Source organism: Lissotriton helveticus, chromosome 1_1, assembly GCF_964261635.1.
Source record: "Lissotriton helveticus chromosome 1_1, aLisHel1.1, whole genome shotgun sequence".
Taxonomy (NCBI): Eukaryota; Metazoa; Chordata; class Amphibia; order Caudata; family Salamandridae; genus Lissotriton; species Lissotriton helveticus.
This window is the reverse complement of record NC_136057.1, coordinates 1,058,164,503-1,058,188,165: the sequence shown is the minus strand read 5'-3', so window position 1 is coordinate 1,058,188,165 and position 23,663 is coordinate 1,058,164,503. Positions and strand designations below refer to the sequence as shown.

Here is a 23,663-nt window from a genome sequence, read left to right as displayed (position 1 = left end):
TACTCATTGTGCCCAATTCGAGACCAGCAAGATGACCTGGACCAAGTCGGTCCTGATATTTGTCAGAACTTGGGCAGAAGCGGCATCAAAGGAAAGGCATACAGGAGGCAGCGTACATTTCTTAGCATGGTACGCCTTTGAAACTTCAACGCGCTGGACTGCTGACATTGAGCTTTCTAGGCAACGATCAAGCCAAGGTTTTCGCCATTCGTGGAAGAGACCTTCAATCAAGGCCGGCTAAACACCCATGAGGGTCTCAAGGCGCTGGTAATTCTCACTGCTTGGTGGTGATCTGTTCATTTGAACCAGAACTTGCTCCACCTATGGACGTAACTGCTGCTTATGATCCACTAAGAAATGGTGGCTAAGCTTGTCCATCCTGCCATTAAAATATCCTGCCAGGTGCTTCCCACCAGGGAAATCCCTTGATGGTCCAGTCATTTTCTGAGGAGTAGTGCCTACTGGTAAGAGCCCAGGACTAAGTCCTCCCTGCTTGTTGGAATAACACATGGTGGTGGTGTTGTCCATAAGCACCTGTACTTGCTTCCCTTTGATGGATGAAAGGAAGGCTTTCAACGCCAAGCGGATGGCCCACAGCTCCAGAAGGTTGCTATGCAGCTGGAACCTGAAACTCCACCAGAACCTAGAGACATCTGATCTCCACCTCTCCCAGTTGGCCATCCCAACACAGAAGTGGCATATCGTCACCTTTTCAGCTCTGGGTGGGGTAGGGAGAGGGGTCTGCAGCTTACCCAATCGCGGTCCAGCAACCACCACTGTAGATCTTTTGCAGTCTTCGCTGCAATATGGACATGATAGAAGAGGTCCGCTTGATGATGGGTCTACTAAGACTTTTGATTCTACTGCAGAGCCCATATATGCCATCTGGCATGTTAGACCTGCAGGATGAAGGAGGCCATCAGCCTCAGAATCCACCTCACTGAAACCCAGGACAGAGGCCAAAAAATCAGGATTATAGCCTGAATGTCCTGGACATCCTTTCCCTGGGGAATGGCACGAAACTGAGCATCTGTTATTGAGGAAGGGGAAGACTACTAGTACACCTGACCTCCAAAGGTGTGCTGCTACCACCGCCATCACTTTCATGAACACCCAAGAGGCACTGGTGAGACAAAAGGTAAGCACAGAATATGCTCCTGTCCTATCTCAAACCACAGGTAGCATTGATTGGCCTGAAAAACGTGTATCTGGAAATAGTTGTCCTGCAAATTCAACGTCACAAGCCACTCTTCAGGGTCAAAGGAAGGCAACACCTGAATCTGCTAGGAAAGGCCATGGACAAGGTGCAGGTCTAAAATAGAACTAAGGCCTCCGTCCTTCTTTGGTACCAGAAAGTAGTGGGAATACCAACCACAACCCATTTCTACAGCAGGCCCCCTCTCAATAGCCCCTTTGGCCAACAAGCCTTGCACTTCCTGCAGTAAGGTAGACAGATGGCCCTCGGTAAGTTGGGCAGAGGCCGCTGGGGACACCAGTGTCAACTTCTTACCCAATGGAGTTACAGGTGTTCAGCCTGTAGCGAATCATATTTGGCAGCGTTAACAGAGTAGAGATAAATACTGAATGTTTCCACTCTCTTGGATTCCATATCCGTAGGAGTAGTTGAAAAAGTATATGAGTTTGTCGGACTAGTGGAAGCTTGCACGACTAAACTTTCAGAAGGGGTGTTGAGCCAGAAATGCGGAAACACATGGGCAGGGTGGCGGCTTTTGCAACTGGGCAATTTACTGTAGGCCAGAACACAGCTTGGAGCAGGCCGCCAAGAGGGTGTTGGTCAACGCCTTGTTGAAAGTCAGCAGGGGTTCGGTATTGGTATGCATTGGCTGGAGGAATTCCGTCAGGTAATTAGATTTTTACCACTATAGTGGGGTGCTGTAGGTCAAGAACTTAGGTTGTCTTCCACAAGTCTATGGCAAAGCAAGCACTTTCCTCCGTGGCAGGCCTGGATGTGAGATGAGGCCAGAGTCCAGCCTCAGTTGGGGTTGCAGCAGCGCTGACTTGGAGTCTGGTGAGGTAGGACTGTCTCCCTATTTTAACTTGTGTAGGAAGATGCAAAGGATGTCCGGATCATGAGTACCTGTCCTCTGACCATTCCGACCTCTGTTAGTGTTCTGAGGTGGTTAGCTTTAGAAATATTACTTTCAATTATGTTCTCAATTTCTTTCCTGGATCAAAAAGCTGACAACTTAGACATTTATTCTAAATGACCCTACTTTCAATCATATGAGCATTTTAGGTAAACTCACTCTTTCCTCCGTTAACTCAGCCCAATGGAGTTTTAGATAGACCTGCTCCCTTCTAATGCATTGACAGCCCACATAAGTGACAGAAGCTGAAAAACAGATAGCACTGTCATTTTCATCACAACTCCATAAAGTATGCTGAAATCTAGAATTTAATCTCTGCACACACAATCCTTTTTAACAGTTAAGCAATATTTAGTGCATTGGCTTAACAGAAATACTGTTGCTCACCGTTTGCTCAATGATTTCTTTCTGGCGTTCTTCCACAACTCTCCTTTGCTCTTCAAAGTCATGGGGCACATCATTTGCCAAGGAAGGAGATGCCTGAAATGAAAAAGAAAAAGCCAAGATTCAGTATGATGCTCCTCAATGAATTTCTGGTGCCATTTGGGAACCAAACATTTTTATGAGCAGTGCATTGTTAAGCTCCAAAAGCGACTATTTTAAATTTTGAGCTACTATTTTTCTGGGCACCCTGATCTCCTCACCTATTTAATCAGATGCACTGCTAAAAGTGCTGATATACATTATGAAAGGGGAGAGGGGATTCAGGTGTTCTGTTTAGAAATTGAAATGGACAAATGCTCCTGCATACCGCCATGTGTCACATGGTACAAAAATAAAGAACATCAGTATTGTCCACTGCTCTGATGCACCAGAATTCGATTAAAAGCAGTTTTAGTGCACATCCTTCAGTTGGACGATAGAGGTGCTGGTATTACACGTTACTCCTAGACTGAATGATACCCGAGCAGCTCAACTACAATAGTAGCCTGTCATCAATTTTGATTTGATTTGATTTATTTGTCAACTTTTAAAGCGCGCGAATGCCCGTGGGCGTCTTGGCGCTACGATAAATCCTTCCATCTCTGCCACGGTATCTAAAGTTTATTCAGAGAAAAGCCATGTTTTTACTTCCTTTCTGAAGGATTCCAAAGATGGGCAGGTTTTTATAGCAAGAGGCAGTTGATTCCAGGTACGAGCTGCATGTACTAGGAAGCTTCTACCTCCCCAGTTAGCTCGTTTAAATCTGGGAACGGTAATTAGTTTAATTTGACTGGATCTCAGAGGTCTCGTGGGTTCATATTGTTTCAGATGATACCTCAAAAATTGTGATCCTTTTCCCTGAAATGCCTTGTAGGTCAAGCAGAGTGATTTGAATGTCACCCTCTTTGCAATTGGCAGACAATGCAAAGTTTTTAGTTTGTGTCTAATTGGCTCAAACTTAGGTATGTCTAGAACCAGTCTGGCTGCTGCAGACTGTATACCCATGTGTTATCACTAAGGGTGTAAGCGCCAAGCACAGTTAAATGCAAAAGACTAGTACAAAAAGCATTTGTAATGCAATAGACTTTGCATTTGCAAGAGTTTAAGCTATTGGCATTGTAAATGACAATGCCCTTTATTTATGTCTTGATAATTAACACATAACTAAATGGCTTTTGTCATTTACAATGCCAATAGCTCAAACTCTTATAAATGCGAGACCTTTTTAGCTTCAAAGAAGCAGCTGCCATTGTCCTGGGCTGCTTGGAAAGTGAAAGTGCTGAATGTTGCAGGAAAGCATGTTGTGCCAGTAGTTGGAGAAACTCATTAAAGAAAATAGTGCTTGCAGACTAAATAAGGCAACGTGTAACAACAGAAGTAAAAGGCCCAGTCCTCTTGGGAGGTTATAAATAAAGACAAGGCAGTACTAAGGAGGGACTAGCAAGCCTATTAACGAATCAGAAGCCAGCATTTACAAAGGACAATGACACAAGCCAATGAAAAATATGGGTGGAGAGTGGGCAGAGCTTCAAGTCCATATTCTAATACAGAATGCCTCGCAGAGCAGCGCATGCGCTGCCCAGGCTCGACCTAAAAAAGGGATCAGTAATGAAGGCAAGATCGGCATACCTAATGCAGAAGATTTCAGAAAAAAAGTCACAAAATGGGGTGGAAGAAGCTAATAAGCAAAAATTAAAAGAGCAAAAAAAATACGAAAGAACCTCCAGTCTGGTGAAAATTGGTATGCAGTGTAAATTTGAATTACTTGCATAGTAAAAACTGTGGCAGTTGCAAGTACTATGTGTTGTGTACTATGTTTGTTGCTGATGTTCACAAGAAGGGGGAATGGGTGGAAGGTAGAACCAGCAGAAAAAGTGATAGTACAGAGATGGATGGTTTATATTTGACAAGTGAAAAGAGGTATATTTAGTTAGTTTACAAACTTTTCTGAAAGTTACAGGATATTTGACGTCTTCTAGGCAGGTTTTAGACCTAACCCAGCACAGATTTAGTTGTAATTTCTTTACGAAAAGAGATGTGTGCAGAGGAGATTAATGGACAACGGTGGTCTGGATATATTGCTACATTTCAGTAGCATTTTTTTTTAAGTTTAAAAAACCTTTATTAATGTTATGCACAATAATACAGCACAGTGGGAAAAGTACCAATTCCATTTGTAAGCAAAAGCATTATGACTTCTGAAATGCTTGATCCTGTTGCTTCATGTGCACGTTCTTTGTAAACGCCCTCCCCTCCCTCCCCTTCCTCAAACAACATATTAATTTAGAACTTATAGCTTGTCCTGCCCAACTCCCAGCTTTTATTATTCATATATGTTATCCTAGGCGTTGTAAGGCAGTTCATCCTTCTTAACGGCCTCTGAGGCAAATCAACATAGCCACTGCGCATGTCCATGTCCCCTCACCCACTCCACCCGCCTCATCAAAACATAAGAATTTCTGATCCTTACCCATTGCATACCCCTCCCTCCGTGCACATCGTTCAGCGCCTTATTATGCTATTTCATTCCCCTCCAGAGTGTTCCTGTGAGGTTTGGGGTTGCGGCTCAGGTCCCGGCGATTTTTCCCCCCACTCTCATCAGCGCTAGGAGATGAAATTAGTGGGCCCCAGATGTCTTTGGGTCGCGACTTCAATGGAAGCGTGTCAGCATAGTGATGCATGTGGTCCTGCCATGTGGACATGACATGTATCCATTCCTTAAACTTCGGGGCTCTACCTCTCCCCCACCTGCATGCCACCTCGCGTTTTGCTAGCAGCAGACCCATTCCTAGGAACTTTTTGTGTATCATTTGAATCTCTTGTGTCAGGCCCAGAAGAGCTACTAGTGGGCACGGGTCTATCTGAGTACCTAGCATGTTTGACAGTCCCTGAAATATATGTGTCCAGTACTCCCTAACCAACGGGCAAGCTCCACGACAAGTGTAGGAATCTCGCGTCGTGTTGGTCACATCGCGTGCATGCATCACTGTCCCAGAGACTGAATTTATGATACAGACGGTGTAGGAACTTAAAGTGAATGAGACGCAGTCTATTGTTGCCAGTCACTGCCTCAGTCTGCACACAGCTAAGCTCCCACTGATAGTCAGTCAATGTGATCTGCAAGTCAGTATCCCATTCTCGTCTCGCTCTTATAGGGGGGGCACGGGCAAGGCGCGTGCGTGACCACACAGGAGGGACACAGTGTGCTAGGGGTTGTCTGCCTGCAATATAGCATGCAAAGGAGCTAATGTCTCCGGCTCTAACGGGAAATCAGGGGTAGCAGCTTGCACGCTCTGCCGGAGCCTGGTGTACATGAAAACATCCATAAACGTTGGAGCATGGGAAGCAAAGAATTGTTCCTTAGTGTGAAAGCGTCCATTCACGTAAAGATCCCCCCAGCTATGGAGTTTGAGCGTTTCTAGCAGCTTGCGACAGAGTCCCTCATAGGTAACCTGCAATAGCGGGTTGTGTTGTAAGGATATCTTAGGTGAGTACAACATGGGCACACCCAGTCTATTAGCTATGCGGTGCCACGCTAGTATAGTGCAGTCCACAGTAGAGGGGTCTCTTTCCCTACTTTTCACTTCTCCGAAGAGGTGACATGTCGTAGGTGTTGGAGACATGTGACCGTCCTCTACCGCCAAGTGGGGCATGAACGGCAGGGGGTGAAACCAGTATGTGGCGAAGTGCGCCTGCGCACAATAGTAATATGTCTCAAAATTAGAAACATCGTACCCTCCCTGATGGTACGGCAACATCAAGGTATTGAGATTCAGTCGCGCCTGTTTTCCCCCCCAAATTAGCCTGATAAGTTGCGAATGACTTGAAAAAAAAGGACCCAGGCTAGTAAGGTATATTGCTGAATAGATACAGTAATTTGGGGAGTATGACCATTTTAATTAGGGAGTTTCTTCTTGCCATTGACAGCGGGAGGCAAAGCCATTTAGTAATGGTGTCTGTGATCTTATCTATTGCAGTGTCAACTTCATCGTCTTCCCAGACCAAGGGGTAATCCAGCTGGAACTGCGGAGTATTATCAGTGAGGGGGAAGAGTGCAGATTTGGACCAATTTATCTGCACTCCAGAAATGGCGCCAAATTTTGTGATCTCCCTGAGTATAGGATTTACATTCTCTTGCGGCTTATGGATATATAACGTCATGTCGTCAGCATATAGTGAAATGAGTAGCTGTTGAGACGGGTAGATGAGCGAACAGTGATTATGGTGTTGTCGTAATTTAGCGGCTAATGGCTCAATAGCCAGGGCAAATAATATGGGGGACAAGGGGCAGCCCTGTCGCGTGTCTCTGGATACAGGGAAAGGAGTGGATCTAACCGCATTCAGGAGTACGGAAGCTACTAGGTGGGTATACAACAACTGGATCCACTGGAGGAAGATTGGTGGCATCCCCATATGCCCAAGTGTTCCTAGCAGGTAATCCCATTCTAGGGAATCAAACGCTTTGGTAGCATCGAGGAACACCGCCACCGCCGAGTACTTCGGGCATATATCCTGCATCACTGCTGCCAGAGTGCGAAGATTATGCGATGTGGCCCTGGTTGGAATAAAGCCGGCCTGGTAGGGTAGTGCTAAGCGCTGCATTAGTAGATTGAGGCGGGTCGCTAAAACTTTAGCTAATATCTTGGTATCGCTATTCAGGAGAGACAGAGGACGATACGAATCACAATAGTGTGGGGGTGTTCCTGGTTTTAACAAGGACATAATGGCCGCCTTCCGCATCGTCGTGGGCAGGCTGCCTTCCTCTAATGCCGCATAGTATACATCCTTCAGTATCGGCGCTAGCACACCAGCAAATGTTTTATAAAACTCTATAGGCAAGCCGTCAGACCCCGGAGCACGCCCCGATTTCATCTGCATGATAGCATCTGTTATTTCGTCAAGTTCCAGGTCTAAGCCCAGGAACTTCCTCTGTGTGTCTCCCAGCCAGGCAAGAGCAGTGTCCTCAAAGTAGTCAGCCAAACATAAGGGGGTTCCCCTATGGGAAGAGTAAAGGTCACTGTAGAAATTTTTAAAGGCACACAGTTGGTCCGGGAGATTCCGGTGCACTGCGCCTGTATTATCATGTATCTCTATCACGTAATTTGAGAATCGGGGCGGACGTACCGCAGTTGCCAAAGCCCTTCCAGGTCGGTCCCCCTCCCCATACACTCTCGCAAAGTGATGCTTCCACCAAAATCTACACTCCCTGTCTGCCATGTCTCCATACTCTGTAAGTTTTTCCCTAATGGTAGCTCTGATCTCATCAGCGCCAGGATCCAAGCTTAGTTCCCTTTCCAATTGCTTAAGCTCTGTTTCCAAATTTGTTAAGCTGGTTCGCAGCGATCTCAGGATCCCCCCTTTAGAAAGTGACCTTGAACGCCTCCCAAACTGTCGTGATGCTTGGGACCGAGTCAAGATTGCGATAAAAAAAGTCTCTGATGTCTTGCTCCAATTCTGTCCGGAAGGCTGCATCTTGTAAATGCAGCGGGTTAAGGCGCCATCCACTATATGGAGTGATCAAGGGGCACATGTAGCTCGACCACAACTGGGGAGTGGTCCGAGTGCGTACGCGATAAATGGGCCGCACGGCCCAACCAATGTGCAGCGCCCCTGGAAACAAACACGTAATCCAGCCGGGCCCAGGTGGAATGATACGCCGAGTAGTGTGTTCCCTCCCGGTGCGTAGGGTGCTCATGCCTCCAGGTGTCAAGGAGATAATTATCTGTAACTATGTCACATAATACCCTCTGTGTGTTCTTATGGGGCGCCGGGATGCCTTGCGACCTGACCATCTCGGGGTACATAACAGTGTTAAACCCCCCCCCCCAGATAATGTAAGTGGATCCGATCTCCTGGATTTTATCCCAGAGCCGAAGGAGGGATTGGGGATCATGTATATTGGGTCCGTAATAGTTGGCGAAAGTGATGTCATGTGAATGCAGTCTCCCCCAGAGTAAGCAGAACCTACCCTCTTCATCAGACATCGACCCCCGGGGGGAAAGGCCACTCCCTTTCTCACCAATATGGCTACTCCTCGGGAATATGTTGAATAGGATGCAAAGCTGCGGTGCTCTGCCCACCTTGAGGCAAATTGGGGAGAGGTGTCAGGGCTCAGGTGTGTCTCTTGCAGCAGTGCTATTGTGACATGATGCCGGTCAAGATATCATAATATTTGCCACTTTTTCCTCGGGTCGTTGAGACCTCTTACATTCCATGAGGCAATAGTTATGGTGTTGCTGCCTTGAGCCATACTAGCCATTATTCCCTGTGTTTTGTGGACAGAACAACAATGTGACGACAGTTTCTCTGGGTTTGGACAAACATTTGTGAACTTACAAGCCAAAAGTACCCCCCCCCACCCACACCGGCCTCCCCAACTTGCCGTGTACAAGCCTCCCTCCCCCCAAAAACCCTGACCCTTTAACCCCATAAACTGACCCCATAACTGCTGCTTCTGGGGGATCGCCCTCTCGGGTACACACTAGGGGCTCACGACCTGCCGACTTCCCTCCTTACTCTCACCCACCCGGTGCACAGCCCTCAGGCAGGCAATTGTGGCGGGATGGAGGCAAGTCGCCAAGCCAGATAGTTGACAATGAAAACAAACGTGTATACTTCACCAATAACTTCAGTCCCTCCTGCCATTCAGCAAGTAGTAGAGTTCCAACTCTCATTTGCAAGCTGGATATGACTCAGCTCGGGTCCGATCCGAGCGACTGGGATCTGCGTTCTCGCGTGCCAGAGTCTGTGGTATCTGAGCGGTGGTGTCGACGCAGATAATCTTCGACTTGCTGAGGATTAGAAAAGAAGTGTTGCGATCCGTGGTGGGTAATCTTTAACTTCGCTGGATAAAGCATAGCATACGGGATCTGCTGCGCTTGTAGTTTCTTCTTGACCGCCGCCTGCACCATCTGCGTGAAATCGGGGTCGAATGACAGCGTCGTATTTTCGTAGCGCACCTGGCCTTTTTCACGGGCTAGCCGCAGCACCGCATCTCAGTCTCAATAGTTTAGGAACCGGGCTATCACCGGGCGCGGCCCAGCTTCTGGGGGCGGGTGAGCGGCAAGGGATCTATGCACCCTCTCGACTATCAGGTGGGTCGAGAAGGCTTCTCTACCAAATAAGTCTATGACCAGTTGTTCAACGAAGTCCTCCATGCGTCCTGTAGCTGTCGTCTCGGCCAGACCAAGAATACGCACGTTGTTCCGTCGGGAACGCGCCTCCAAGTCCTCATTTTTTCCGCAATTACTCTTAGCAGTTTATCCATCTGAGATACCTGCTTTTTGCTCGTGGAGGCCCCATCTTTCAAGTCCGACACCCTGGTCTCCGCCTCCTTGAGACGCTGTTCATGCTGGCCCAGCTTGGTTACCACAGAGTCCATTCGGCCATTCATTGTGTCTATCTTAGCGTCTATCGAGGAGAGACTCTATTGCATGCCAATCAGAATCCCTTTCCAGTCCTCCTCGGGTGCTTCTGCGGTGTCGGTGTCTTCTTGTTCCTCCGTGCGCGACTTGGCAGTCTTGTGCGCCTCAAACGGAATTTTGGTCTGTTTGGCGTCCGATCGCCCTATGGCGGTGGGAGGATTGTGTCCCACAGGGGGGTGTGTGTTCAGTAGGCTATGATAGGACCACCCCTGCACAGCGGGTACTGCGATTAAATATATAGTGTTCCCACTGACCCAGTTAGCCGCTATGCAGTCACTAGGAGAAGAGCAGGTCCTGATAGAGATGCTTCGTGCCTCGTAAAATGGCGCGCAGGAAATATAGCCCAGCAGCTAATGCACTCCTGGAGTTTGGGGGGCCAGGCCCCAGAGTCAGCAGTCTCCGTTTGTAGGGTTTAGGCAAGGAGGGCACTATTGAGGGTCCTTTAGCTTATCCTCCCCACGTTATGTTCCCCGTAGCAGTTGTCCCTAGCAGTCGCCAGGATTACATGCTGCACCCGTCCTGACTCACAAAATGGCGGCCACGTTGTATGGTGATCTCCTTATGTTTTCCAGGTCCTGGGCCTCCCGAGTAGCAACGTGGCGGGGGCAATCTTCGCACCGGCTTCCCAACAGATTTCAGGCAGCACTATGTTACTAAGTACAGCTCCTCAGCGCTCCCTATGTCTCCAGCAAATGGCATTCAGCCGCAATGCCGGACTTTGCCTCCCTGCCCCACCGCAGCACTATTACTGTCCTGCACACCTCAGCACCGCACACAGCCGGCCTCGCCGCCCAGAAACTCACAGCGAGGGCTGCCGTTTATTGTCCCAGTCCGCCTCACGGTCGGCCAGATGTCCTCCGTCACTTGCGCGACTCCGGGGCCCGCACAGCCGCGGCCTCACACAACCACCGCAGCCGCGACACAGCTCCAGGGGCAGCAGCCAGCCCCAGGCATCCCACCGTTAATTCCGCTTGCTCACTCACACCGCAAGCGAGGGGGCATAAATTTGATATCGCCGGCAGCCGCTTGGCGAGCTGGTTCCAAAAATTTTCTTTTCTATCCAAATTGGTGATGTAAGATGGTCTTGCAGGGTTTTTTCCGGCTCGGCAGGGCTAGAGCCTCACATGCGCGCGGCCATCTTGGTCGTACGCCACCTAGCGCCCCCCCCCTCAATCAGTTGCATTTGACACCATCGACCACACAAGATGGTGTAGTGCTCTTGAAAAGTTGGAGTTTTTAGGAACAGTGTGAAAGTGGATTCTGTTGTGCCAGGAGATAGAATGCAATCCAATTCCTTGGCCCCATTCTCTATAAAGATTATGGTGTGATAAACTGTTCAACTTTAATGTTTAAACTATATATAGACCCTCATGGCACACTTACCCTTTCAGGAGGGTGCACAATGCTTTAAATATGCAGGTAATACTCACAGTTTTGATATTATCCCTTGTTCCAAAAAAACCAACAACATTTTTTTTTTTGTGAAAACCAATTGAAAATAACTAACTGCTCCGGAATCATTCACTCTTGAACGCCTGCCCACTTTTTAAAACTAAACTTCTAAGAAAACGTATGTTTTGACTTACCGCTACAAAGGCGGAACTGTGGAACAACATCTGTTGGCCTTTAATCAATGGGACTTGTCTTCTACCAATCAACATAGTGAGAATCTTAGTATATTTCTGGACACCCCTCTCTACTTGGAATACTACACCACCAAGCTGTTTCTTCCACTTGAATAGCTTGAAAATAATTCTTCTATTTCTGGAACCCCGTCTCGATCTTGTAGATGCCTTATTCAAGTCTAGCCTGGACTATGGCAATGTGATCTCCAACTTCTAAATTGTTTCAGCGCCTCGAGATAGCATAAAATGCACCTGCTCGCCAGGTTGGAGGATATTCTAAACTCAACCATATTACTCCAATCATTAGGCGACTTCACTGGCTGCCCATCCAAAGTAGCGTCATTTCTAAAGATATTACAATTCAACAAAGATTAATGCCAAGCGAACCGCTAAATTATTATGGTACAAATCCACACAAGTCTGTGTTGCGGAGCAGCTTCTTTTACGGTTAGCCAAATCTACACACTTTTCCAGCTGTGACTGACCATTTTCTGCTGCCCCTCTTCCATGACTTTGGTCCCAGAATCCTGTCCAACTTATGAAAACATGGCACTTCAACTAGTAATTTATTTGCTGACCTCCGTTTTATTTCTGTTGTTAGTTCAAGCTAAAGACAGAAGAAAACAATCTCAAAGAGCACATATAACAGAATCCGTGGTATTGCCATATGCTCAAAGGAGATATACTACTCATCAGCCTATGTTTAAAATATAAATATCAGGCAAACTGATCAGGAATAGCAGTAGATCAGAATATGTTTTTAGGAGAACAAATGTGCTGTTAAATGCTCAAAGAAAGTCCAATAGCCAATCAAGTGCTCACAGAGGACTTTAAGAATTAGACGTGAGCAGATCTTAAACAATTTCAGTTCAATTCCATTTGCCTTGTGGGCATGCATCCTCTTGTGACTAGTGCCTATGTCCTGTACATGCTCATTCACTCCTAGCATGATAAAGAAAGCACTCACTTGGGGGACTGATACAACCTGAAATATAAATAACTGAATGTACCTTGACAACGCACCTCTTACTATGATTCTCTTTATTCTGTCTGCTAAAGACCTAAGTAAATAGATCAGTATAGCACATGCAGTGAGGAAAACTAATAATACATGCTCAGGGGATACATACTGACAAAGCCTATGCTAAAAAATCTCACCCAATCAACTCTACCTAAGCCAAAATAGCATGAACACAAAATACACAGAAAAAGAAATGCATTACTATAGGTTCAGAGGAGAGACACTGATTACCACTGAACACTCAGGCCTGACCATAAGCACTCGAAATGAACAGGAATAGACATTTCCAGATAATTTCTAATGGTTTTGTGGGTATGACTTTTCTTGAAATATCCTTTTGTGACTAATTTCTGAGTCCTGTTCTTACTCATTCACTCCTGGCATGAAACAGGGGCAATGTAAGCACTCTACAGCGCTAGAATAATTCCGTGTAGCATATATGGGGCCCCCGGAACACTTCATAGGAACACTTCATATTTATATATATGTCCATATTTTTACAGAGAGTGTGTGAATTCCAACATGTAACAAAAATAGGGAGTGAGACAAGGTGAAACCCTCAGCCTCCCAGACTTTAATTAACTACACTATGGGTATTTTTGTAGGACATATCTCCTGGTCCTGAAGAAAGCCTATTGACCCATTGGGCATTACATAGGTTGAAACATGCCGACCCTTTGACATCTGGCAACATCATACCTTTGAGTCATCCCACTGTTTTTAACCTTGCCTAATGACCTCTAGAGTAAAGACAAGTTAGGATCCTGCAGGCAATTTTAACTCACTGACAATCCCTCATGCTTAGTTTAAGTGCTCCGCTTACAAGCTGCGTTAAGCTGCGTTAAGCTCACCCAAACACACTAGGTGCAGAGGGTGTGGATCCGATGATGAAGCATGCCACAGGTGGTATTTGTGGGTGAGGACCCAAGAAAAATATCCAAGAGATGCCAAGCTGGCACGAATTTACCTGGGTGCAGACCTGACATTCTCTAGCAATATACTAAGGACCACGCAACTGATCTCTCACCCTGACGGGATCTAAGAATTATAGGTCAACACCCCCCTCCCTTAGTGAAGTTACTTGAATTCCAAAATGTCCAGATGTGCAGCACCCAGCAGGAGCATATCAAGGGCAAGCTTATTCAGAAATTCAGCTCCCAACTCCAAAATGTTCTCTTTCAAGACTAGACTGCAGCATCTACATTGCAGAATGTTGTGTACCTGTATATCATTGAGAAGTACTTAGTTACAATGATGATGACTGAAAAACGTATCTGTCTATTAAGACTCCAAGAACTTCCACAATCCATGATACTTTGTACTGGCACTTGCCTCTCAGAGTCAGTTCTTTTTGAAGTCATTGAAAAAGATATTATGGTTATGAATCAATAGTTGTTTCTATTGCCCAAGAAGATGGAAGTAGGGAAGGCGGGAGGGCTGTTTATGACTTCAATGAATATTCGTACGATGTAGAACCAGGACTCCAACTAAGTAACCATTCCTTCTGCACAATAGAATCTTCAGTCATAGTCTCGGAGGATACTAAGAAGAAACATTCGTTGCATCCAAAGTGTAAGGAATGACTTGAAATGTTGTCAGATCAACCAGAGATTTCTCAGGGTAGCCTTACCACCCTTAGAATCACACATTGTATTAGAGTCAGGGCAGTAATGTCTTTCGAAAGTATGATCTAATTTCCATTTAGCCACATTGCATAGGCCTGCTAGTGAGATGATTATAAGCCAAGCTGTGATGGATCCCTTACACCTAGGGGCAAGTGGTTTACCTGACAAGAGGATTACTTGCCCATTGGTACTATATTGAAAGGCAGGCCAAAGTCAAATGGGTGACAGATTATTTGGTAGTAGTCAAACGCCGACTGAGATGCCAATAATTGATAAATAGTTGGCTGGACTTCAGGAGAGTCTTGATTTTGTCAAGATAAAATTGGAGCGCCATTTAAACACCTAATGAGTGAAGGAACATTCCACTGGAGTGGATGGGTTGGATAAGAAGACAGGTATGTTAATGGTCTGGTAAAAAAAAGGAATTCAGAGACCACTTGAGAAATAAGGGTATGTACTAATCACCACCCTGTTTAAATACAGTATTGTAAATGGTTCAATGGCTTGAATCTCACTAACACTATAGATGATGATACAATTATCAAGAATTCTGTCTTTCAAGAAACATGCTGCAATAACACCTTGTGAATAGGTTCAGATGGTGAGCCTCCTTAATTTGAACAAGGCAAGATTGAGTTCCCATGAATGGGATGACATTTCTTCAGGCCTTCTAAAAATGAAACCTGGTTTTGAGTTTTTCTATGCACTGTAGTTACAGCAAGTTGGAATTTCATAGAAGAAAACGTATGTGGGTTAAGCCAAGTATAAGAATATGGAATAGTGTCATCCTTCTGGCAGGTTACTGGGTTATGCTCATTGTTCTGGCACAGTAGGCAGAATCTTTTCCATATAACAGAATAACATGTCCTTGCAAATGGTTACTTCGCCTCGTTTAGAATGTTTATACATACGGTAGGGAAAGGCGGAAGGGCCTTCTCCTACGTCGCAGCCAAAACCTGGAACGAGCTCCCAGTCAACTCAGACGCTCCCCTACCCCGCACAACTTCAGGAAGAGCCTCAAGACCAGGCTTTTCGATCGACCTGGAGCAGCAATCCCTCCCCCCTCACCCTGCACCATGAGACCCTCACGGGTGAGTAGTACGTTTTAAAAGCCCCTGATTGATTGAGGAAGGTTTAAATACCATCCAGTCTGATCTCAGGAGCCGTGCTGCTAAATTCAGTGACATCAAATTTGAATAAAGATTTTGTCCCTGTAGCCTGGTCAATAAATGCAGTCTACATGGCAAACTCTTGTGTGTTCAGATGGACATCTGCAATAGGTCTTTATATTTCCATTGTCTCAGCAAGTCTTGTGCTACCAGGATGATTATCAACTGATACTCCTGGAGTTTGAAAATCACAGCTAGTATAATAAGTGGGATTGGATGAAAGGAGCAGGGTAATGTCCTTGACCAGTTTATCAAAGACCACTGCCCAAAGGGCCTGGATGTAAAACTATTGGTGCAAAGTATTGCCATTTTTCATTTCACCATGTTGAGAATAGGTCCACCAATGGAGAACCCTACTCTTCAAAGACATATTACAAAAACTCATAGTCCAATCCCTACTCATGGTTTTCTTCACAGAAGTGACTCACATCTGGGCGCTGAACGCTGACACTGCCCATTTTCTCTTTTTCGAGCCTGCATCTGCTTGCAGCAACGCCTCGCCGGACCCGCCTTCGCGGGTCCCGCAGCGCGGTTCAAACCGCGGAAGCACCATCTTCAAGGGGGCAGTTTCTTCTGACCGGCAGGGCTGCGAGCACCAGCAGGGACTCCAAGGACCAGGAGTCCCTGCGCGCCCTATTTCGACCAGCTGGGCTGCTCTCCCTGCCGGCCCCGCCCGCCCGCCCACAGTGTTAAAGGGCTTCTTTTCCAGAAAGCGAGTGGGTTTCTCATCTGGGCGCTGAACGCTCACACTGCCCATTTTCTCCTTTTCGAACCTGCATCTGCTTGCAGCAACGCCTCGCCGGACCCGCTTCGCGGGTCCCGCAGCGCGGTTCAAACCGCGGAAGCACCATCTTCAAGGGGGCAGTTTCTTCTAACCGGCAGGGCTGCGAGCACCAGCAGGGACTCCGAAGACCAGGAGTCCCTGCGCGCCCTATTTCAACCAGCTGGGCTGCTCTCCCTGCCGGCCCTGCCCGCCCGCCCACAGTGTTAAAGGGCTGCTTTTCCAGAAAGCGAGTGGGTTTCTCATCTGGGCGCTGAACGCTGACACTGCCCATTTTCTCCTTTTCGAGCCTGCATCTGCTTGCAGCAACGCCTCGCCGGACCCGCTTCGCGGGTCCCGCAGCGCGGTTCAAACCGCGGAAGCACCATCTTCAAGGGGGCAGTTTCTTCTAACCGGCAGGGCTGCGAGCACCAGCAGGGACTCCGAGGACCAGGAGTCCCTGCGCGCCCTATTTCGACCATCTGGGCTGCTCTCCCTGCCGGCCCCGCCCACCCGCCTATCACAACTATTGTTACTTAAAGGTAGACGAGATCCCGCTGCGCGGGAGAGCGCCGGGAGAAGCCCGGGACAAGGGCGGGACCGTCTGTGGCCGTCCGTGGTCGGACGAGGTTGGGTTGGGCTCGGACCCCTGCCAAAATCTCCACCAGATCTAACTTTACTCTACCTGTGCGGGTCCTAAAGGTATATCGACACTGTTAGTCATTACAAGGGAGGGTGACACATAGCATTAAAAGCACTGAGGAACAACTTAATTAATTACACTGAAATCCATCATGCCATTGAGATCAGGGAAAGAACGTTTAGTGCAGCTACAAACACCAAAGGGTGTAGTCTCTGGTCCCCTAGATGCCTTCATCACCAGAGCCACTGGGATCTTGGAAAAAGAAATAGAAATGGTGGAAAAAAGGCTGTCCCTAGACCTAGTCACTGGAAAGCGCTCCTCATTGGGTGGATTAGCTTTAGCCAAAAGCCCTGCCCCCCATGCAGCATTTAACTGCATTTCTTCCATCGAGACAGAGGCAATAGTCCATGTGGATGGAGAGGGGGTGACTCTACCCCCACCCCCAGATACCAGGGCCCAGAAACTTAACGCTAACCAGTCAAGTGATGGGGACGATAGTCAGAACATCAGGGTTGATGAACATAACTTGGTTGATTCACCCCAATCTACTGATCCTACACCACTTAATTTGACTGAGTCGATTCTAACGAGCCCGAAACCGATATCCCGAAAGAGAAAACATGCCACGAGTCCACAGGGGGAGAAAGATCAAAAACAGCCCAAAGAGAATGACACTCATAGTGTGATTATACCAGCTACACAACCATCCCATGGTTTCCCACATGTGTATTGCCCATCATTCGCTCCCCTGGGGTCATCTAATCCTTGTCCAACATGCCTCAATAGTGACGACATTCTGTTGGTCAAAATTGAGGCTATGCTAAAAACCATTTTGCTTCCGGTTTTGGAGAGAACAAGGCTAATGACCGCCAAAATCGATGCACTGGAAACTGTAGTAAATACCAATTTGGGCATACTGCAAAAACTATCTACGCCTAGTCCTGTGGTGGGGGCTCGTAATCCACTGGGCATAAAAGAAATAGTTAGTAATCCCTCCGTGATCCAGGTAACTAAGCCCGTACCATCAGGGGTAGCTATTAACAAACTGATAGCAGAGGCAAGGTCCGTTGACACATCTAGCACCGCTAGTGGAGGTTCCCCAATTAACTTACCAAGGAAAAAATACCCACCCAAACCTAACTTAGTTAAAGCGAACCAGTCTATGTCAAAAGGCATGATAAAACAATCTAATAGTACCCCAGCCCAATCACCTAGTAGGGGAAAAAACAATCTACAATCCTCTAGGATACAGCTTGTGGGTAAACAAAAGATGCGCCCCCCACCCCGAGTAAATCTTCCCCCAGAAGCGACCAAATATACCATAGTTTTAACTGGTGTAGCTCCCTTAAGGGACGGTATCAAGGAGTCACAAGGGGAATTGCGTAATAAAGCAATATATTGGTTAAATAGAAACCGACCCCTACCACCATCATCCCCAACAGACATTCTCTATGTAAGGAGAGTAGACTGGGTGGGTAATGGCACTAAAGATCTGGAAGGGGACTGTATTCTGATCTCATTCAAAGACCCCTGGGTGGTCGATTTTATTCGCCGGAAAGCCAGATTTGCTCGCCAGGGCGATGTTCAATCTTTGGATCTTACTTACTTCTACCCTCATACACATAGTAACTATCCCATGGGCCCAAGTCAGTGGAGAGTGAGAGACGGGAGGTATAAAGGGCCAAGAACACCTCACTTACAACAGTACCCCCTACTCTTCAATCACTTTGGACCCTTGTCCGACCTGGAGCTGGTAGATTGACTGTGTTTATCCAGTACGATGAATAACCCCACCGATGTTAGTGGGGAAGAAGCACAAATCCCACACAAAACTCCAACGACACCTGCACCAGGTAACCAGTTTATGTCAGACAAAAAGGAAGAAATAGTGGCCACGGTAGAGGGGGAAAGCCTGCTAATAAGTAATATAGAAGCAACAGGGGTTAGAAACATGCCCATTTGTACCACCTTAACAAATTCCCCCCCCCTCCCAATCTAGGTAATAACTCTGCAGAACCCACAACAGCAACATTTAATATTGTGTCCTGGAATGTTGTGGGAGTCAAGGCTCGTATGGACTCTGAGGATTGGCTGGAGTTTATTGATAAATATGACGTTGTGCTACTACAAGAGACTTGGGCAACTGTACCTATACATAAAGCTGGGTTTATACATTTTTCCAAACCTGCTATTAAGAGCAATAAAGGGCGTGCATCAGGGGGATTGACAACGTGGGTTAAACAGGCATGGGGATATAAAATGACAGAACTTTATGAGGATAATCCCGACCTATTGGCGATAAGGTTGAGCAAGGAAGGCGGTCAGGATATGCTCATCATTAACATCTACTCTCGTGGCCTCCCTGGTGGTCGATGTCCGTCAATGGTGGATGCCCTGGATAGCCTTTTAGCGGGGTGGAACAAAGGAACCTTAATCCTTCTAGCTGGCGATTTAAATTGTACCTTTGAGCCGCTCTACGTGGCAGGGGACAGCTGGGGGTCCGCAGAGGATGTAACATGGAACATACCGGACCTATTGACCAGTAAACCTGTTAAAGCAACGGAGGCTGCCTTGAACTGGACTGCACTTTGTCTCACCTGGGGGTTAAGGGCAGTAAATGGACGTACTCCTTCTGACCTTGGTGCCAATTTTACTTTTGATAATGGATTGAGAAAAAGCCGCATAGACTATATCCTCTTAAAAATGGAATTTTGGTCACAGATGGTCGATATGGAAGTTGTCCCTCGCCCAGAAAGCGAGCATAACACTTTGTCATTGAAATTAAGGATGTACGGTTTGGTAAGACTGGAAGATCCAGTTCCCATGGGGCAAGGGGTTGTAACCCTATCCAATGATCGCAGGAGATTGAAATGGTCTAACATATCAGGAGATGGATCCTTACAGTCCAACATAGAGAAAGTGGTGATGTTTGCATCAAACAAAATGCTGCCAGAGGACATTGGGAGGGGTACCATAGAACGAAACAAAATCATGGACTTGCACGAACAACGTTTTGCCGAGCTTAAGTTACTCCTCTCTAAACCTTGTCAGAAGGGTGTTGGGCGACCGCATGTTATCCGGGCAAAGTGGTACAATAAAGATTGCAGGGAGGCTCACAGTAATCTAGTTGAACAAGTTAAATCTAGGAATATGTGAGCTGTAAAGGAGGCCAGGAAACGGTACACAAGAGTACAGTGGGAAGCTAAAAGGGCGTGGGAGGATGGTTATTGGGCCGATCTTCTGGATGCCACTAAGACTAATAACCAGTCTAAGTTCTGGGACATAGTAAAATGGGGGAAGGATGGTGATTCTCGCACTCCAACCAATCATGTGTCCCCAGAAGTTTGGATAACCCACTATTCATCCCAATTTAGTTCAGCAGGCATTGACCCTCCTCCCACTTTGGACAAGCTGTATGTAACGCCCACCCGTGAAGAAACGCTGACCTTTACTAATACTGAGGCAGAGTTAGCCCTTGGTTTTAATCAGCGGGGGAAAGCTCCGGGGATGGACCAAATACCAGCCGATCTGTTTGAAACAAATACTGATCTTTGGGTGCCATATATAACTAATATAGCGAACGCTATAGCAAAGGGTGCATGCATCCCTAAAACATGGAAGGGGGCTGAGATTCTTCCTATATACAAAAAAGGAGACAGGTCTAATCCGGGCAATTATCGCCCGATCAGTTTAATTGACTGCCTCCAAAAGGTTATTGCCCGAATGATACTGGCTAGAGTACAAGGGTGGATGGACTCTGAAAATATACTGTCTCCCCTGCATGCAGGCTTCAGATCCGGGACAAGCACCATTGATCAGGTGTTCCGATTCTGTATGATCTTCTGGAAGGTGGTTACGCTAGGCGGTGGTACCATTTTTGCCGCATTTATAGATCTGAAGTCAGCCTGCGATCTAGTACCTAGGGGTAAATTGTGGCAGGTATTGAGGGACCTGGGATTACCTGGAGAATTACTAGAATTGATCATTAGAATGCATGAAGAGAACTACGCATGGGTAAGGTGGGGAGGACAAGGACAATACACAGACTCTTTCCCGGTAACCCGTGGAGTTCGCCAGGGGTGTGTCCTTGCGCCCACCCTCTTCCTGCTCTTCATAGACCAAGTAGTAAAATTCTTCTCGGCTACCCACACTGATGCCCCATCTCTGGCAGGGACCAAATTCCCCATGCTTATCTTCGCTGACGACACCTTACTCCTATACAAGACACGGACAGGCCTTCAGCGGGCCTTGAACCGTTTTGAGGAGTTTTGTGTGAAAAATGATCTCCTGGTAAACGTGGGTAAAACCAAGTTCATGGTTTTAACCAGGAATAACTTCGTACGTAGTAACGTACAAATGTGCGGGGTCAACTTGGAACAAGTTGAAACGATGACTTATCTGGGGGTCACCCTGGACCGCCGTTTGTTGTGGAAGGAGCAAATCGCGGCCCAACAGCTAAAATTTGCCCAATTGACCGGCTGTCTCCTGCGTGAGCAGAAGAGATCTATTACCAAACGAGTCGTCCCCGCCATGAAAATTTACGACACTAAAATAAATGCTGCCATACTTTATGGGGCCGACTTATGGGGATTTATGGACCTCTCTAGTCTTTATAGAACCCAGTGTAAATTCCTTCGGAACTTGGTAGGGTTACCTCAATCCTCTCCATCGACACCCCTCTGCCATGATATGGGCTGCCCACCAATTAACGACATGGCAAGATTTAGAGTAGTGGCTCTCTGGAGGCATTTGTGGACCTCCCCGGATATCATACTTTTTGCTAAGGAGTTAGCAGAAGTGAGGTCGATGGGGGGCTCTGAAAGAATCCCCTGCCTTCGTTCGGTGAAAAAGAGTTTGCATGATATGGGTTTAAAACGTCTGTGGGTATCCCCAGGCACCAACACTTTTCCATCTAAAAAAGAATTCAAAGAATTATTCTGGGCTTCAACACGTAACTCTTTGGTGATTGCTTCCGGGTCTGGCAGCCTCACGGGAAGATTCTTAAGCTTTAAGCTGGACCCTTCACGTGAGACTTACTGGGATACCATTAACAGACCGCTGGACAAGAAACTTTATCACCAGTTTCGAGTGGGTGCCCTACCGTTGAATTCATTTACTTCTTCCTGGGGCAAAACTTCCTCAAGTTCCTGTAGTTGGTGCCCAGATCAAAAAGAAACAGAGGGTCATTTATTGTTTGCCTGTCCACAGTACTTTGAACCCCGTTCCACATGGTTAAAACCCCTGTTCAAGCGCCTCTCTTGTAGAAGGTCTTCCGAGGCGATTTGGGTGTTAAAAACTAATACCTCGGAAATTTTTGTGATATGCTTGGCAAAATTCTTAGGTTGGGCATGGGCAATAAGGGCTAGAAGGAACTCATCTTAACTGTACTATGTAGGATCTCATTAATTCTATAAATTGTGTTTTTTAGTCCCAGGTTTAATTATGTCTTTGTAAATTCTCAAAGTTTAATAATTAGTTTTAGCTGCGATCTCAGTGTAATATAATAACACGGTTTATGGTTTTTCTTTCAATTTATTGTATAGTGGTTGACATGTTTTGTAATGTTTTTAAATTTGTCTTTTATGATTTTATTATCGAAATAAAGACATTAAAACCTGACTCACAAAATCAATTTGTTGATCAAGAGCATCTGGTATATGGATGGAAAACTATGGCCAAGGCCCATAGCTAATATCCTTTGAGCCTCCACCTATAGGTGACTGATCTTGTGCCTGTCTGCTCGATTAGTTAGTGCTTCGTCATTGTGTTATTCATATGGATGAGCATTCCATTGTCAGAGACGGAAGATAACACTTGACAGCTAGGAGGACTGCTCGCCGTGGGAGACAGTTGACAAGATAGGAACTTCTTTGACTGCCCGACAAGCCTGCACTGATAACTGCCCAACAAGAACTCCACACAGGGTGATTTCTGTTGATAGAGTACTCCCTGAATCAAATTCTCTTTCTTACAAAACCATGAAAGAGAATATTTTGCTTGAATAGTCACCTGCAGCTTGGCATCCCAGTTGATGTGTTTTAGTAACCAGGGGACCTCTAGCACTGCTGCTGGGGTCACATATGTAGTCATGCATTTGGGAAAATGGAAGTGAAGGGAGCCAAGAAGCAGAGTACAGTGGAGATTTGATAGGCTGTAGGTTTTGTGTTGCTCAATAGAAGGTGACATTTGTCCTGAACGGATGACTTCTCAGAAGAAAACACTTTTCCTTTAATTGTGTCAATAGTTTACCATAAATAAGAATTTGAGCAGACAATACTGACTTCTGATGACTGAACTGTAGGTCTAGACTGCAAAGCAATGATGCATCTTTTAGAAGTGTTTCTTTTCTTTTGATGGACTGTGAGCCTTGACTACCCAGTTGTTCAAGTAGAAATAGCTTAATACCCAGTAGTCCAGGTAGGAATAGCTTAATATTCCTTGACAACGGAAATGGTCCACTACCGCTACCATGCACTTGGAGGAAGTGTGTGGGGCAAGACAAAGTAAAGAACTGCATATTGGACATACTAGTTGCCCACTATGCACCTTTAATACTCCCTGTGGTGTATAGCTACATGGATGTGAAAGTAAGAAACCTGCAGATCCGCTGCACATATCCAATCTTTGTTTTATGCGTGGAAAAATCTGGCTGATAACAAGCATCCAAACACTGCAGAGCCCAACTATGCCACCTGGCCACCATTCCCAGCAGCCTCAGAGTCGACCTCACTGAAATTCAGCACTCAAGCTTAAAGATTGGGGTCACAGCCTGAAAATGATGGGTTCTCTTTCCCAAGGGAAAGGCACTAAACTTAACTGTATCCTGAATGGTTCAGATGAAGAGGAGCGTCTGAGGAGGTGTCAT

The 23,663-nt window shown here is 46.5% G+C and overlaps 1 protein-coding gene across 1 annotated transcript in view; it reads right to left on the bottom strand.

The window, feature by feature from the left end:
* LOC144820832 (uncharacterized) overlaps window positions 1-23,663 on the bottom strand; it is a 933,795-nt gene that overhangs the window by 177,316 nt on the left and 732,816 nt on the right. Inside the window, exon 24 of the mRNA XM_078677961.1 lies at window positions 2,496-2,588. Coding sequence (XP_078534087.1) covers window positions 2,496-2,588 — 93 coding nt within the window. The remainder of the gene's footprint in view (window positions 1-2,495; window positions 2,589-23,663) is intronic.